General features: G+C 41.6%; 1 protein-coding gene across 1 annotated transcript; it reads right to left on the reverse strand.

Annotated features, from left to right (window-relative positions):
• Positions 1-2,016: 2,016 nt before the first annotated feature.
• Positions 2,017-9,886, reverse strand: LOC108924143 (breast cancer metastasis-suppressor 1-like protein-A). Its single transcript, XM_018735341.2, has 10 exons — positions 9,751-9,886; positions 9,129-9,219; positions 8,802-8,929; positions 8,576-8,655; positions 8,238-8,334; positions 5,873-5,962; positions 5,189-5,253; positions 4,973-5,012; positions 4,604-4,730; positions 2,017-4,503 (listed from the first exon to the last, which is right to left on the reverse strand). The coding sequence occupies exons 1-10, from the start codon at positions 9,884-9,886 to the stop codon at positions 4,386-4,388; spliced, it is 972 nt and encodes a 323-aa protein (XP_018590857.1). The 3' UTR covers positions 2,017-4,385.
• Between the last annotated feature and the right edge of the window lie 8,878 nt (positions 9,887-18,764).

Raw genomic sequence — 18,764 nt, forward strand, 5'->3', positions numbered from 1 at the left:
GTTTTGTCCAAACAGCCTCTCGACTGACTCAAAGCACCATAAAGGGCAGCAGTTGCTTTGAGCGATCAAAGTTTTGGTCCAAAGACCATGAACACCAGGTAGTGCACATAGAAGGTCTAGTCTGGAAGGAAAGTTCTAGAGCAAGAGGCAGTGGACTTGGTGACAAAGCCCGAAGGATGGTCTTCACATCAGCAGAGTCAATGACCTGTGATGGAGTCCTGGCTTCAGCAGGGTTTCGGTAAGTGAGGGCTGTAGGAATTCAGCAGGGCTACTGCAGCCAATTGGTAGGTTACACTGAGGTGCTACTGCCCCCACCTGGTGGACTGAGCCAATCGCACAAAGGGCTCCGCCTTCGGGGCAAATTGTAATGCAGCACCCGTGAACGACAGTAAAGGCAAAGGAGCTATCCGTTATTCCCAAACATTTCTGTTTTATTTTCCTCCTGTTCCCGTTTCCAAAGTGAAAGGGAATAGTGGAAACAAAACAATGAAAGTAATTTGCTAAAATGAAAAGCCAAACAGTAACTAAAAAGTTTAAATCTCAACTGAAATTATCTATTATATCTTTATCAAAAGTAACTTAATTTGCACATAATCCAATTTAAGATAACTTCGTCAATTGTTTATTGATATATATTTTCTGTGAACAAGTTGTGTGCATGTGGAAGTGTGAATGTAGTGGTATAATGTGGTACTCAACATTAAATGCACCTTTTACCACAGTGGTCCCTAGAACATGGGAATAATGAGTATCATACCTGACTTTAAAACAACCTTATGCTCTTATTTTTAACGTACGTTTTTATCAATTCAAACTATTTTACAAACTAGCAATTGTATTTCGGATTCAATACCTTACTGATACAGCAGCAATGGGCCCTGTAGTAGCTCACAAACCTGTGACCTTTAGATCAGACTTTCATTTTCTTTAACGCTGTGCTTCTTGGATGTACCATGGCTACCTGCTAAGAGGGCTCTGGCTGGAAACATATTTCAGGTTTGAACAACTAAGGGCCCTGAGTCTGTTGTAGCTGCCAATTGCTTGTGAACCTGTGACCTTTAGATGACAAGTTCAGCTCCACATGCACCACACTTCATGCTGTCCCCAAAGCATGGCTGCCCACTGATGCCTACCTGGTGGGCTTGAGCTGATAAAATACTTCATGGAAGGTCATCTAAGGACCTGCAGCCTGTAGTGATGGCCAGGTGTTTGCAGATCCACAGCAGCTGAGCTTCAGGCCCCCTGGAGTCTGGCTCCCAGCCACTGATGCAGATGTCTGTCAAATGCACTGCAGCAGCTTAGACCCAGCATGCACCTGTATGGTCTCTTGTAAGCTTGGACTGCATCCCACTATGTGAAAGCTGGTGGAAACAATATGGCAGAACACACAGGTGGCGTCTGCTCTGATGTCTTACGCAAGCAAGAAAATATGGGATTTTTTTTCTCTCACATAAACCTTCATCTTGCAGGGAATTGCTGCAGCAGTATAAAACAAACCAGAAATTTCTGTCAAACGTCCCCAGAGTGAATTTTTACAGATGTCATCTGCACCCAAACCATTGCAGGGTCTCTTGCTAAAGCTCCTTAAGTGCCGAGAGTGAAGGCAGTAAATCACTGTCAGTCTGTGGTTCGTCAGCAATATGAGGGGGATCTTCAAGACAACAAAATGCGGGGAAAATGTCAAACTTAAACCCACTGCTGCTTGGATCATTTGGCTCCTACTTCATGTCAGGCAGGCTTTAGTATTGTTGAGCTTGGAATTTATGTGTGGGTGTCCCCCCACCATGCATGTGCCCAGTGCATCGGGGATAGGCTCAGGAAACACCGTGACCCTGAATAGGACAAGCAGTTATAGAAAGTGAAAGAGTGAGGGAAGGTCAATCAAGTCATTGAATTTAATTAACTGAAACACATACATCCTTTCATGTGCAGATTGTTGCTTCACAACAAACCTCTAGACCATGTCCTTCCAATCCCAGAAATCCTTTAAATAATAAACAGCAGATGTCTTTCTTAAGCAAACGTATTTAATGCTGTACATGCACTGAAAAATCTGACACTAGTGACATCATACAATGTGAAAGGAAAAACTGCTTTGCAATTTCAAAACAAAATCCGAAGGTCATATTAAATAAAAATGGGGGAATACTGTGGCAGATGTTTAATTTAAAAAGTAAACATCAGGACACGCATATATTAACCCTGTGAGGTTCACACTGTATTTACACACAGAACACTGAAAACAGGCGTTCCCCTCTAAAGGATTTGATGCCAGCCAGCCAAAATTTTAGACAGTAAAATGTTTGACATCACCACTGCTGCCCATTCCAACAGGACGCTTGAGACATCATCGAAAAAAGCATCCACCCATAATTCAATCCAGGGTATCACTTTCTGTTTGATAGTCTCCACCCATTTACTAGTTATGCACTTAGCTGTGACACCACATGTCCAATCTGGTGAAGAACGTATCAGAAGATGCTCTAGTTGTAATTGTAACTTCTCTCTGGAGTTACTCAGATAGATATACTCAGTGTCCCATGCAGTACAATTATTTCATGTAGTTAACAGTCCACCTTTACTCTTTATAACCACCTTAAATGTTAACCTGTACAAACTGCAGAATATAAAAATAAAAATGAAACAGAGGCATACCACGACCACTTTGTGTTATGGGGGGTGGGTGTGTGAAATACCACATTTTTAACTCAAAGGCAGTATGAAACATACAAAAATGAATATGGTACTTTCTCATTTTAACAGCAGGCAGCAGGAGTCAAGAGGCCCTTCTACACACCTGTGTACTAACAGAACAGAAGGCCCCATGGGAGCAGTATCCTAATCTTTTCCCTTTCCAAATCAGCTGAACCCCTATGTAAGAAATGGGTTCCAATCCCCAAGCAAATAAGTGAAGGGGCTTCCCAAAGCATCACACCTTCCCTGTAAATAAGCAAAGGAAGAAGACTATGATTGGATGTGTCTTTGGAACTGCTGTCATCCAGCACAACTTCAATTATTTCATGTGAATAATAATTTCAATAGAAAAAAATGCAAGCTAAAGCTGTTTTTGTAGGCAATAGATTGTCTGAGAACCTTACTTATACAAGCTTCCTATTTGACACGAAGCCACAGATGTTTCCTGCACTACACAATGCTAGCATTTAGAGGACAATTACCAGCTCCATATGCAATAATGTTTTCTGTGTTTGGCAGGTGCTCACTGTGTGCTTGTTTAAAAAAGGCAGGCAAAAGAAATGTAACAAAAAGTCAAGAGCAGACTAGGAACACATTGCTGCAATCCAGCTGTGGAATGTTAGGCAGTGTGGACACGTGCCTTTGGCTACTGACCACCACGAACTGTTCGTTCGGTCCATGTGTGGGCAGGAGCTGACCCCCTTATGAGCATGAGTCCACATCTCAGAGAAAGGTGTGTGTACCAAGACAAGCACACTCAGAGCGGAAAATATTAACTTCCTTACTTTGCCAATTTCTCTAGTTTAAAGAAAGGCAGACTTTAAAGTAATGAAAAAAAAGAAACCACAACATGGTCAGTTTCTGGAGCATTTTGTTATGAAAAATGAAAAGAATCACAAAACACAAAGAAGAACATGACATTTCTAAGCAATTGATAATGGTTTAAGTAAACAATAAAACAAAGCTTTCTCCAATTTTGACGGTCAACTCCTATCGCTCCCATCAGTTGAGGCAAACAGTGAAGCCAACTAACAACAAACCTCAAATAGATGCTGGCAGAGACAGAGAATCAAGTCTCATGGTTAAGTATCAGCAACATAGCATGTAATACTATGTTAAGGGTAAGAAGTTGATAGCAGATGCTTCACTGTGAGGTAAATAGCTCAACATGTGCAGAGAAATGCTCAACATCGGGCATTCAAACAGGATGTGTCGGAGTCTGCCACAAGAGACACCTGGTTTTGGGGACAGCTGCCCATACAGGACTGTTGACCTACTAGGCTGTCAGTACGTCACTGCACTGTTTTGGCCTCGTATGAAATAGAAAAACAATAATGTTTATGGTCCAAATATTAGCATCGCTTTCCCCCAGCATCTCCACTCCTTTCTCTTTTGCTCTACTATCTCTGTGGCAACTATTTTACCCAAAGCAGCACCATCTCCAAGGCAGAGTGAGGAGATTTATAAACTTTAACCTTTTTGCTTTCAGTGAGACACTTAAGTTGAAAAGTGCACAATCATAGCTAATATATACATTAAAGGAAAAGCCAGGAAATGTATGCCAATCAGTTTAAACTTTGCTTATTGCAAAGTACTGAAAACATAAGGGGCTCAACCTTCCACATTTTCTTCAAGTCACTCTGATAAAAAAAAAAAATGGAAAAACAGAAGGCCATGGGGTCTTGGGGACACTACGAATGTTTGATGGTGTATTTGCCTTTCTGGAGCTGAGAAATGTAGAGTTTCGACTTGCTGCCATCCAGCCGCTTGAACCACACCTCATCGTGGTTGATGGTTGTTATTATGGCACTGAAGAAGAAAGGCAAATCTCGTAAATTCAGAATAATGACATTACATGATAACAGTGCTGGGAGTGAAATGACACGTCCTCCATAAAGATCCGCATTACCTGGTAGGGTACTCGTCTTTCCTGTCAATGCATATGGGCTGGCCCCGGCTGTACCACTCGCCATCATAGAAGAGGCGCCCGTCCTCCGACCGCGCGCTGTGCTGGTGCTTGTCAGTCTTAGCCGAAACTGAAAAGGCAAGAGTAATAATTGAAGCTCAAGGCAAAACTGCAACGACACTCCACTCTAACAGCTAGCAGAGTAAGTTTAATCGTGAGGAAATGTGCCTAAAAAGGCCGCAAGTTTGACTCAGAAGAACTGTAAATCAACACTTTTAACCCCAACAAGGTGCATGAATGAAAGTGTAAATAAGCGTTTACAAATACCACAGCTTTCCACTAAATAGGAGCAACAAGGCGTTGTCAAATTACCATCTGGCTTTACTCTATGTGGTCCCAAGGTAGCCATTGCCTGCAAGACGGTGGGGGGGTTAAGTGGGGAGAGAATGAATAAATAGATTAATAACTAAGACCATCTTTCTTTTCATTGAAACAATTGCTTGTGTCAGTAGTTCAAGCAGATTGTGTTTCTCCATTACAGTGACTTTTTATGAGAAATTAATGTAAAAATCCAGATAATTTTAATACCTTTCTTATAGCAGTCCAGTCTTCAAGGATATCCAGATCTTGCAACATGTAAACAATATATGGTCGTTAGATGGTTAAGGAAACACTGGCAACAGAAAATGTGAGTTTACACCATAAGACCAAAAATACGCATTTTTTTGTTTTTTACATCCCAGCTAAAATAATCTGATTTATTTGACTTTAATTTTGCTACCTGCAAAGTACTACCACCAGTCTAGATAAATGACTCTATAACTGACAAATCATATAAACAGATTTCATATTTTTGGTTGTGGCAGGGTTGGCAAAGCTTTTCATAAGAAAAGCATGATGGGCAGCACAGTGGCACAGCAAGTAGCGCCACTGTTTCACAGCACCTGGATGGTGTGAGAGGACATATGTTCAATCGCTGCTTAGTCTTCCCGTGTCTGTGTGGGTTTCCTCCCGTAGTCCGAAGACATGCTGTTCAGGTTAACTGGTGACTGTAAGTCACCCACGGTGTGTGAGTAACAGAGAGTGTGTTCCACTGATGCATGGATGACTGACCCATTGTAAGTAGTGTACCTAGCAGTGTAAGTCACCTTGGTGAATAAGGTGTGTGGGCTGATAACACTACATTGAATTTGTTGGAAGTCGCTTTGGAGAAAAGTGTCTGCTAAATAAAGTAACATAAATGTAAGAATATATTCATAAGGAAAAGGATATCTGAAACGACGACTGGCTTCTTCTTCTTATCCGGACTGAAGGGATCTTTTTTCTTATTCTTTCTAGACTGTAGCCCATCATTCCACAGCTCTGAAAAGGTAAAATCACAGAATAACAAATGAGAGAAATCTTCAGCTCCAGGAAACTGCCCCCCCTAGAAACAGCACAAATGAAAAGAAAAGAAAAAAAGAAAAAAAAAAACCTTACAATTCATTCTCTTGCTCCTGTTTGGAAGTTATTCTGTGTGTGGGTGGTCACATCTCCCAACCTCCGCTAACGTAGCACTCGGACTCAGATCAGGCCTCATTCTATGGTATAGCATTTGTATGTAGCTGTTCAGTGTACATTTTCTTTACATATTTTCTTTTTGGACATCTATATTGTTGGTAATGAGTGTAGATAATAAAACACATTTTAACAGTATAATAACTTTGTATGTGACATCATACGGACACCCTCCCTCACCAAAAGGATGTTGGGTCCTTGTAAAGACTTTTTTTTTTTGGTGTTTTTAATTACAGCACAGAGTCCACTTTGATTTTTTCGCTTGTTTAAAGTATTGCGATCGTTGTAACATTTTGATAAACAATTTCCTCGTGGAACTGCTGTGAGCTAGGTATATAAGATTAGTTTAAGAAGTATTCATAAATAACAATCATTTTTTCCTGTAAGAAAGATTTCCCAAAAAGGATTAGTTTGCAGATTTTCCAAATACTCCATAAAGCTGAATTTTTCATTGTCATGCCTGTAATTTTAACTATACAGGTGTTTAGGGAGATGTCACCCCCAAAGCCGAATAACTTCAAAACAGGACAAGAGAACAAGTAATTTTCCAGCACGTTTCTTTCTTTCTTCATGTTTTCTGTTAAGTTGGCACTGATTCACAGAACACCACATGTGTAGTGTACACAGCATGCTGAAAACATCACAGTGAATTTGTACACGTTTTCAGTTCTGTTGTTCATTTAATATAAAAAGAAAACCTCAGTGTTAACGGTTGTGTTTTTTTTTTCTTTTTCTCCCCTCACTCGTTGTGTTGACCTGGGTGAATCAATACTGTTCATTGAACAGGAGTAGTTTTCCGTCACGTTCGACCACGACATGGACCAGTGAGTGAAGTGGAACAGGTAAAAGGCAGTAGTATAAAACACACTGCAAGACATAATGCACATGTTATGAATATCACCAGAAATAACATGTCATATAATCACTAATACCTGAAATATGAAATATCTCAGTGATGTCACGTGTAATATATCCCTTAATACCACTTAATATTAATGCAGCGTCTGTGGCATTGTAGGGGGGGTGATGACATCACTTCCAATGTAAACAACCTCCATTGTCTCCACAAGTAAAAGAAGTAGGACAGCAGTTCAAACAGCACAAATGTAGCACTAACAAAATATACGTTTGTCTTTATTTGTGCTGTTTGTGGGCATGGGGGGCAACTTTACAGATGCAGGTGACGTCACGAGAAATATTATCTTTGATATTTAAAAAAAAAGTAAGAGAGATACAACTGCAGTTCGAATGGCACAAATGTAGCATTAATGAATTAGCCTCAATTCGAGTTTCTCCGGCATTGTAGGGGGGCTGGAGTGAGGTCACCTGCCATGTAAACAACCTTTAATATCTTCAGAAGCAAAGGAGATAGAAACGCAGTTTGAATGGCACAAATCGGTACAAATGTAGCAGAAACAAATGAGCCCGAATTCGAGTTCCTGGGGCGTTGCAGGGTGGCTGGAATGACATCACTTCCGAAATAAATAAATGTTAACATCTCAAAAACTGCACAAACGAATCACAATGTTTTTTCTTTCTTCCCCCATTTGCACTGCTTGTAAAGGGGCCAACTTCATGGAGTTCAAATCTTTCTCTGTTAGAACTGATCTTTTTCAGTCAATTCAAGATTCTTTGAAGCCTCCATGATCAGGCACAATAAAGCTCCAAAAATGGTTTTATTACTGTTGTGCAGAATTTCACTGGGTCTTATCTTGAACTTTCTATAGCATGCAGTAATACAATGAAGTCTATATAATAGATAAGTCAGAGTAAATAAAGTAAATGAGTTTAAAAGTAAGTGTACTCCAACATCTTGGCAAACTGCAGCCCCTATGGGCATACCTGCAATACTGTAGATGAACCTTCATAAAAATGTGTGTCTGAGACAATAACATTAGTCTCCTAATGAATACCACATGCGTTGAGCTTGAATTAGAATGTGCATTCTCCCAACAGTGTACATAAGATCACAGAAGGTAATATTCCACTGTCTGATGTATTCAGAGTGCATCTGAAAAACATATCAACACTGTAGATGCAGAAATATTTCAATTTGCTTGATATGGGACACACAACATACCTGAGGTAATGTCTATACTATGGCGGTCTTCCTCCAGGCGACGGATCTTCTCCTCCAGTTCACTCTGCACTGTGTCAAACAGTAAGAGCTTTTCACTCTGAGAACAAGGAGGAAAAAAAACCCCACAAAAAAAACTTATTTAACAGCCATCAAGTTACACAAATGACTCCTTCTCCATACTGGATATTCAATACGCAGTTCAAATTGTCGAAAGGTACAACAGCAGCAATGATATGTGGTAACAGCACAGCTCCTAAAAGCAAGCAAGAAGGGGGGGGGGGGGGGGGGGGGGGGGGATCCCATTAGCCTAACTGCTGGATAAGTACAGAACAGCTCACCTCCCAGTGCTGAAAAGCAGCCTGGATCTCACAGTCATATTTGTTCTTCACAGACTCCAAGCAAAGCTCACGATAGATCCCTGTTGTGATCAAGACAATCAACCAATTGATAGGCACCCTTCCCATCAACTTGAACGGTGACTTAAAGCTCAGTTAAATACACAATGTTTAGGGCACAACAGCATCAATCAAGGTAAATAACGGCCAAGTCCATGTCTCTAGATACCTGCAACTTTGGTTCTGATCTGCATGTTCTCCTGCAGATTGGCAAGGGGTTCCAGGTACTCTGCAGCACTGCCAGCAATGACTTCCTGCAGCTTGAGATCCACCTGACTGAGCCTCTCCTTGTACAGCCTGGAGAAGAAGAAGAAGAAGAAAATGCCTGTGTTAAAGGGCTCTGTGTCACTGTGTGAGAAGAGCGCTCTATAAAAATAAATTGAATTGAACTGAATTTAAAATTTAAGGGAAAAAAACACATCAACAGCTGGGGGCAAAAAAAACAACCCAGAGTGTATACACTTGCTTGGGGCATCAAGAGGACTGACTCTCTTACTGGTCTTTCAAGTCGGTGAACTGTTTCTCCAGATTGGTCATTTCGTCTAAGCACTCCATCCTCCTCCTCTCGCAATCCTCATCGTCCATCTCTGGGTCGGGGAGAGAAAAACCGCGTGTCAAAACACTCTGCCCCCATGGTGGGAAGCAAGTGGGCCCGGCCCGCGTGCTCAAGTGTGTAGTATTGGCAGAACGAGCCGATCGCTCATCCGTCCAATCGGGACCCGTCAGGTCGTCGGGTCTCGCGCCCGGTGGCGGCGGTGCTTCGGCTCGCGCCCCAACTTCGCTTTCCGCACACAGCGGCTTGCCGCAGTGTGATTCAGTCAGTGGGGCTGCTCGACAGCCTCCCGCGCGCACGAAGCTGACCTCGGAAAGAAGTTTAGTGTTTGCAGAATATGACAGAGAGAAAATGTGTAAGTGTTTGTGTATAAATTTAGTGAAGCCTTGACAATAAATTATGTGCAGCGCCGCCGCCTCACGGTCGCGTCAGTCAACTAGCAGGAATCAGTATACCGCCGGCACAGCGACACAACTGCGGCTCGGCACGACACAATAGTTAGCTCGGGGGTGTCGCTGTGCTCCAGGAAGGACACGTGTCTGCAGATGATCCTGGAAAAGCGCACCTGAACTGTCCCCATCTTCCGACACAGACGAGCTTTCCGTGTCCTCGTCTTCCGAGCTGCTCGCCTCTTGCTCCGGGTAATCCACCTCCATTTCTTCGTGGTTGCTCTCTTTCTTCTCACGCGAGTGGACCGGCATAGTTCGTCGAGCGAAAACTACGAGGAGGGGAGTGGGGGGGGGGGAAGAAGAGTAAAAGAGGACTCAGTTTCTGCCCTGGCTGACTTCCAGGGTAGTAAACAAAAACAATTAAACAACAAGAGGAAATGAGCGAGGACTTCGAAAAATGGCTTCCGCAAGTAACCATTCACGTAAGGCTTTGTAGGAACGGCAAACCCTCCGAGTGTCCAATCATATTTTAGGACAGCCCACTACTTTGCATAAAGACTGGTGGGAACTCGGGGTTTCCCTGGGACTTGTAGTTTTATACAGTATTCACCCTTTTGCCCATGTAATTATTTTTAGATATGCAATGAAAATGGATTTATGGATAGAATTTTTTACTACCAATCCAAACAAAATATAAGAATATAATTTTTGTAATTATAATCATCTTTTAGCTAATAGTCAAATAAAAACACTAAAGCTATTTAAATCACAAAAAAACAAGTGTTCACTCACGTATTGTAGTACATGGTGGAAGAACCTTTAGTTGAAATTGAAGGTGAGAGTCTGTATCAGCTTTGCACATCTGGACCTCACAGTTTTGTCCATTTTGCTTGGCAGTATTACTCAAGTTCCAAGAGGTCTGACTGGGGAGCCACAGATTTCAAAACATTCCACCAATTGAACAGAGTAGAAGTCTGGGATTTCACAGAGTCCCAGCAGGGTTTAGATTTTTTTAAACCATTCTAATTTCACTTTTTCTGTATTATTTGGAATCCCAAAATTTCCCAAGCATTATTTCTTTAGCAGAGTAGTCCAGGTTTTCCTCCAAGATTTGTCCACATATTGCACAATCCATTTTGAAACCTTACTTGCCTGCCACATGATATTGTGCTCTAGCCCCTATTTTTCACAATACAGATGGATACTACTCTTGGGATGATGCGTCAAACACAGCAACTAGCAGTTTTAGTCTCATCAGACCATAGAAAAAAACTTTAACCCATTTTAGGGTCCTTCGGGCAAACTCTTCAGCAATGGTTTCCTTTTTGATGCCTCTCATAAAACACACATTTGTGAATAGTTCAGGTAATTTTTGTCTTAAGGAGAGTCTCTCTGTAGTGTTTTCTTTTGGGTCTCTTCTAGAAGAATTCACCATTGTGCCACATTCTCTTTGTGTTTTTTTCAATGGACTTAGTCCTCAAGGGAACATTCACACACACACACACATACATTTTCAGAACCGCTTGTCCCATATGGGGTCACGGGGAACCAGAGCCTACCCAGTAACACAGGGCGTAAGGCCGGAGGGGGAGAGGACACACCCAGGACAGGACGCCAGTCCATCGCAAGGCACCCCACACAGGAATTGAACCCCAGACCCACCAGAGAGGAGGACCCCGGTGCAACCCACTGCTCCACCGCACCCCCAGGGAACATTCAGTGTGTTTTAAACTTTCTTTATACACTGCTGCTCACTGGTGCTTTCAGAACTCTTTCTCATGTTTGCTTTCAATGCTCTTTGAGCTTCATGAGGTCTTATGATAAAATCACTCAAGCTGAGGGACCTCTGAAACACTGACGGACTTCTCCTGAAAACATTTGGAGAATATTATTTTTACACAGGTGGACTCCAGTGACATCATTGTGTGACCTTGGAAGACAAATTATAGCACCAAGTTCTATTTAAATGCTTCTGAGCAAAATGGGTAAAAGTGAGCAAAATTATATGATGAGTTATTATATATTAATTGTGTTAACAAGCCAAAAAATTCCAGAATAAATCAGTTTTGATTTCATGATATGAGAAAATGCAATGTGAAAAACACGAAAGGACGTGAATACTTCTTATTCTCACTGTACGTGGCGAGCAGATATTTAGGTAATCCAATCATGCAAAGAGAAAAAAACTACCTTTGATTAATAACATGAATTTTGTTCAATGAAGGACATTAAAAATATTTCTGTAGTCTCGAAGTTATAACATTAACTGGGTTATTGAGATAAAAGTTTTACATTTTTGTCATTTGATGTTGATGTTTTTTCCAATACTTCTGCAAAAAGAATATATAAAAATGTTAAATTATAATTTTATGAAGCCAGTTCAGGAATTCCATATGCACTCTTTTTTCCAGTAGAGGGCATAGTGCACAAAGGTGTGGGTGATGTAGGGCTGCTCTTGGCTGCAAGAACTTGAGCTGTGTGTGAACAAACAAGACAGCAGTGTGATGAGACTTCTCATGTGGGCCTGCGGTTTTCAGAATAAACACACCAAAGTTTTTTTTTTTTCTCAGTCTCTGAAGTGTTTATGACAAACAATGAGTGATCATTGTTACTGAGCACACACTTTTGTCCGGAGCAACTTACAATAATTCTCATATTTATACAGCTGGGTCTGCCTTATAAGATTCTTAAGAAGTAGCACCTGAAAAATCCTACCAATTTTTCTCGATGGACATGACATGTCATCCTCCTTTAATTTCACTCTCTTGCTGCTTTTGAAAAGCACCTAGTGATCCATATTAATTTATGAATAACTCAGAGCGAAGCCAGCATGTTCGATGAAGCCACTGATGGATTATGCACAGTTTCAATTAGTTTACACCTGGGTTGGTCAAGAATACCACAAAACGAAATAACTCAAAGTCAAAAATAAGACAGCAAGAAACTATAAATGAGGCATATTTTAAATATTTTATATTTTGAGCAAAAAATGTTTTTTTAAACATAGTTAATTCATAATTTGTTATTCATTTTTAAACAAAAAAATGAATGAAGGCATCATAATTATAATTTTGTTCTTCAATTTCGAATCAAAAAACAATTGAACACAACGTACACAGATCCAGCTGTGTGTATTACTAAATGAGCCAATTTGGGACAATGGTTGGCAGTAAGGCACTACAGCAGGAACAGGAACTGGAAGTGGGCCCCCCCACATTGTAAGGCTATCAATTCTGTTCAAAACAGTAAAGACGGGTAATTAGTATTTCAGAACCACTTGAATAAAGATGATGCTTTAAATAAAAAAACAAGAGCAGCTGTCATGGCCCACAACAGAAACAACTCCAAGTTATTCATCCAGCTTATCTCACTTTCCAGTCATTTGTTAAACATGTGATGACTATAATATCAATTTGCAATGTTACTTAGAGTGTTAGTAGCACATTTTCGTACCACACAAGCCTATTACTTTGAACCTCAAGCTGTAAAACTATGAGAAAATTTCTTACCCAAAATTGCCCAGCTGTTTAAATGGGTAAATGGTTGTAGGTACTTTAACATTTTGAGTCACTTTAGAATAAGGTGTAAGCTAAATGAGTACATGTAATGTAAAATGTGTGCTCCCTCACCATGACACGAGCTGCCTCGTGTCTTTCGCTGAGGCCCCGACAGATACATCATTACACATTATGTCCTTATCACTTCCAGCTAATGAGAGCTCCTGGAAACGAAAGAGATGCAAGCAGATAGTATGGGCCCCAGTACGAGGTGGAAAAAGCATGTGATGACCTACTTCCAAAAGCCATGGCCACTGTATAATGTAAAGCTCTCTGGAGGTTGAATTCTTTTCAAGAGAACAAAATATTAATGTATGGGGTTTTAGAGTAGGAGACAATTTTAAGTAAAAAAAACTCCACATTCTGCAGGTAAGTAGTACATTTTTTTGTTTCAGGCTGAAGCCTTCCTTAAACCAGTTGAGTGCAGTCTAGAAACGAACAGAAACGGAACATTGACACTTTACCTTTACATTTACATTTATTCATTTTCAGATGCTTTTCTCCAGTGCGATGTACATCACATAGAAAATACAATGTGTACATTACATTGGCAGGAAGAGAGACTTAGATGCAGACACGTGATTCTAAAGTACAGTCATTTTGTTTCTTTCCACCATATGAACCAATGTTCATCACACAAGTAGCAGCATAGAAGTTTATCCGAATATTGACGATTCTTAATGACATTCCTCATAATTTTTTTTTTTAACATTTTCATTACATTACAGGAGTAGCTGCGTAAGGTTTATCCGTTGTTTAACAGGTATGATCTCAAAGGTATAGAGCATGAACATTTACAAATTAGATGAACACAAGAGATCATGGGAAAAGTTAGTCCGGAAGAAACGAGTTTTAAGACCCTTCTTAAATGTAGAATAACATTCAGCAGTTCTGAGTGAGAGAGGGAAGTTTTTCCATCACAATGGAGCCAGAACCGAGAACCGTCGGGCTTTTGCTTTTGGACCTTTTTTGCGAGGGACCACCAAGCGGACAGAGGTGGAGGAGCGTAGCAGTCTGGTTGGGGTGTAGTGGCTGATCAGATCTTGTAGATATCTGGGAGCAGTTCTATTGATGCATGTAGGCCATAACCAGAGTGCTGAATTTCATCCAGGCAGCTATAAAAAGCCAATGCAGAGAGACAAGAAGGGGAACTTTAAAGGGAAGTCTTTATTACGATGAACAAGCGTTGAGGAAGGATGGAATATTATTGGAACGATCTGCTTGCACTCGGTCAAATGTAACAAAACCTTTGAAACCCACCAGCTGAGTTCTGGACTTTTCACTGCATAAGTACTGGTGAAGCTTGGTGCTGAACTGTGTGCCTTTGCCATGGCTTGGACAACACTGGAGCTCAAAAGCCGTGTGCCTCCGCGGATGGGATACTGTTGCACCACTTGCGATCGTTCAAAGTTGCAGCAATGATTTTGTTAAGGGATTTGGGTTCTCGTGATGTGTTGAATAAAAATAAAATGTACACATGTACACACACACACACACACACACACACACACACACACACACACTATCTGAAACTGCAGGACAGGACACCAGTCCATCACAAGGCACCCCAAACGGGATTCAAACCCCAGACCCACCATAGAGCAGGACCTGGTCAAACCCACTACACCACTGCACCCCCCTAAGTAAAATGTAGTATTTTGATAAATTGCAATGCACTCATTACCTAAAAAGTATATTCAGACACAATACATGTACGTCTCTTCATTCCTCCAACACAATGCACAAGTCAGCATGTGCAAAATGCATGTTGGTTTTACCACCATTGTTGGGATTTCAACTTGGTCTGCACTGTAATCGTATTCCGCCGCCAACAAACTCGAAATCTCTATAACAAGCAAAAAGGTTTTGTACTGTTTTGTTCACCCCTCAGATTCTCACAGTTTGCATGTTACAAATTTGTACAAAATGAGCTTGTGTTCTAAATCAGGCTGAATACTCATTCTTCGCAGACTGCACAGAACAACGGAAAAGCAGAATTGAAGCCCAGAAGAATAGCTGTTGCTCTCATGCCTCTTTCATCTTTGCGCTGAACTTCTTACCACGGTGTCTGTGTGGGTGACGACGATGAAGGGCTCCCATTAACTTGCAGTCATGTGATTTCCTTTCATCGATGTAATCTTTGTTTCATCTTCAGAACAGGAAAGGTGTTTTTGCTGTTGTCTGACGCCCAAGCCTGAGCAACGTGTGCCAGAGCTAAAGTTTGTTCTGTAATGGAAAAGCACCTGGGTCACTTGGGAGAAGTGTCTTCATCAGACCCAATGTGACTGTTTCTCACATTTAGAATGGGCCTCAATTTTTAACTTTCAGTGATGGCACATGGAATTAAGACAACTGAATCAGCTTACCATAGGCTCAGTTCTTCCTCTGGCTATCCATTCTGATAAGTACTTGTCCTGCTCAGGGTCATGGTGATCTGGAGCCTGTCTCAGAATCGCTGGACACATGGACACATGGACACATTTCCAAAGGAAACCCACACGGGGCGAACATGCAAACTCTGGTCTCCAACATGGTACCTGCGGGCACCTGGTAGCCCGCATGTAGTCTGTGAGCCGCCCGCCAAGCACGTTCTATATATATAGGCTCAATTTTGTTATGTTAACATGTCATATAACATTAAAACATCAAATAAAATCATCATTTAAAAAATTTAAAAATTTAGAAGTTTACACGTTATTAACGTACGTAGCGTACGTTTCTCATTAGGCTGTGAGTTGAGGCGGTAGCGAGCCAAGGTGAAATCAACTATAACAAAAAACAACAAAGGATTAATTATGGCTGATGGTGCACGAGGTCCTGCAAAAAACAAGAAGACATTACTTTGACGAGGAGTGGGGAGACAGAATTTCTCGTCACGAAGGCAAGGGTGTATGCCTCATCTGGGGCTAGCATCGCGGGATCCAAAGAGGCACAACGGCAACACGGAGAAAGACATTAACACATTTTCACCACAATCCAGAAGACCTATAGCAGTTTGTTATTCACCAGGCTGCCAGGTACATCACTTAGAAAAGAAAAAAGTTAACGAGTTGAAAGCAACATTAAGCAGGCAGCAATCATTTTTTTACCAGACCCGCTAAAAAGTCACACAGGCTGCAACCGAAGCTTCATTAGGGTTGCTCATTTTTTTGAGAAAACACAAAAATCGTTCTCGGATGAAGAATTGTCAAGGGAGCAATGTGACTGTGATAGCAAACACACTTAAGATCACAAGAATGGAGATGAAATCATGTCTGTTCAACTCGGGGCGAACACAATCGCAAGACAAGTCACTGCTATGTCAGTGAACGTAACGAAGCAACTGAAGAAAGACTTAGGTTCGTGCAAATGGTTTTCCAGTGTGATGAGTCTGTAGGGAAATGTGTTCAGTGCAATGTGAAAGAAAAAAAATAGTAAATGTACATATTTCAATAAATTTTCTTGGAATATTTTCCAGGATTGATTGTTTAATAAAAAATATTAAAACAGCTTGTGAGAAATCACACACACACACACACTTTCAGAACCGCTTGTCCCATACGGGGTCACGGGGAACCGGAGCCTACCCGGTAACATAGGGCGTAAGGCTGGAGGGGGAGGGGAGACACCCAGGACGGGACGCCAGTCCGTTGCAAGGCACTCCAAGCGGGACTCAAACCCCAGACCCACTCGAGAGCAGGACTGCAGTCCAACCCTCTGCGCCACCGCACCCCTTGTGAGAAATCATTTATATTTTTTATGCCAGGATTGGATATCAAGATATTTTATTATCCCTTTGACATAATGTTGTTAATTGAAAGTTAAAAAAGCACCATTGTGTTTATATTTATTATAACAAATTATATATTTTTTGAGTATATCAAACAAGTAACCCTCTAGACTATTTTATCTCTTCAGGGAGCTCTCACTCACAAAAAGGTTGGAGACCCCTGCTCTACAGAGACTGATCTACATTTGAACCTGCTGTACACCTGAACATCCCAGGTGCAGAAAGGAAGTAACGTTACCCACTGCACCACTGTGCCACCTCTCAGTGGGTCCAGTCTGTGAAAATATATTTGTTTATATTGTTTAACCAAGGGGGGGGGGGTGCGGTGGCGCAGTGGCGCAGTGGGTTGGACCACAGTCCTGCTCTCCAGTGGGTCTGGGGTTCAAGTCCTGCTTGGGGTGCCTTGCAAGGGACTGGCGTCCTGTCCTGGGTGTGTCCCTCCCCCTCCAGCCTTATGCCCTGTGTTACCGGGTAGGCTCCGGTTCCCCATGACCCTGTATGGGACAAGTGGTTCTGAAAATGTGTGTGTGTGTGTGTTTAACCAATGACTTATAAATACAAGAAGTGAATGGTTTTTGTATTCAACAGGAAAATCTCAAGTCTCAAGTTACTGAGTCCCCAGAAGGCCTCTGTGTACAATTTTATTTGACTCTTCTCTCCAAAGCAGCTTACAATGATTATCCATTAACACAACAGGGTAATTTTTATAGCATCACTTCAGAATAAGCACCTTGCTCCAGGGTGCTACAGCAGGTTGGGATTCAAACGTCATTCCTTTGAATGCAATTCAGCAGCTCTAACTTCAGCAGGACCTGATTGTTGCTTCCACTCTTTCACTTAGTTCAGTATGAGCAGAACCACATCTTCAGACTGTCTAAATGATCTTTTTTTTCATATCAGTTACAGGAAAAATTTAACCTCCAATAAATAAAGGTATCCCCTGCTTTTCAAAAGTTTTCTTTACGCCACTTCGCTTTTACAGAAGACCTACCTTAGTACATGTTTTCGCAAACAGAACAAAATATAAAGAATATTTTCACTGTTATGTGGGGTGTTGCAGTGGCACACTGGGTTTGGCCTGTGACTGCTTTCTGGTAGGTCTGGGGCTCGAGTCCTGCTTGGGGTGCCCTGTGACGGACTGGTGTCCTATCCTGGGTGTTTCCCCTCCCCCTCCAGCCTTACGCCCTGTGGTCCTGAGCTAGGCTCTGGCTCGCTACGACCCCGCTTGGGATAAGTGGTTGTTGAAAATGGATGGATAGACATTATAGAGGCGGCACACAGCGAGAGTGGCACAGCCAAGGTCCTTCCCTGGGAACTACACTCAGAATCTCAGCATCAAGCCACCATAGCTTTGAACTGTATTTGTGAGCATCTGTGCTTTATCTCAATTTATTTTGTGCATCCGATAGCAAGATGTATCCTAAGGTATCAGAAAAGCCTAAGAGAGCTCATTAGGGTGTTACGTTTAGTGTAATACTGGAAATAATTAAGCATTTCAATCGTGGTGAAGAAAATAAAGACATTGTGTGTGCACTGAACTTGCCTGCGTCCATTAGTTGTACTGTTAGGTTTTGTGTGTTATTTGATATGATTTCGTAGATTATTTTTTGGGTCTGGGAACGCTCAAAAAATGTTCCCATATAAATTAATTCTCTGCATTGGCTTTCTATAACTGCCCAAATCAAATTCAAGACCCTGGTTATTGTCTACAAATGCATCAATAGAACTGCTCCCAGCTATTCACAAGACTTGATCAACCGCTACACCCCAACCAGACCCCTTCGCTCGTCTACTTCTGCTCAATTGGTGGTCTCGCGCACGAAAGGTAAAGCACGGAGGTTCTCGGTTCTGACTCCGTTGTGGT

This window comes from Scleropages formosus, chromosome 1, assembly GCF_900964775.1.
Source record: "Scleropages formosus chromosome 1, fSclFor1.1, whole genome shotgun sequence".
In the NCBI taxonomy this organism is placed as follows: Eukaryota; Metazoa; Chordata; class Actinopteri; order Osteoglossiformes; family Osteoglossidae; genus Scleropages; species Scleropages formosus.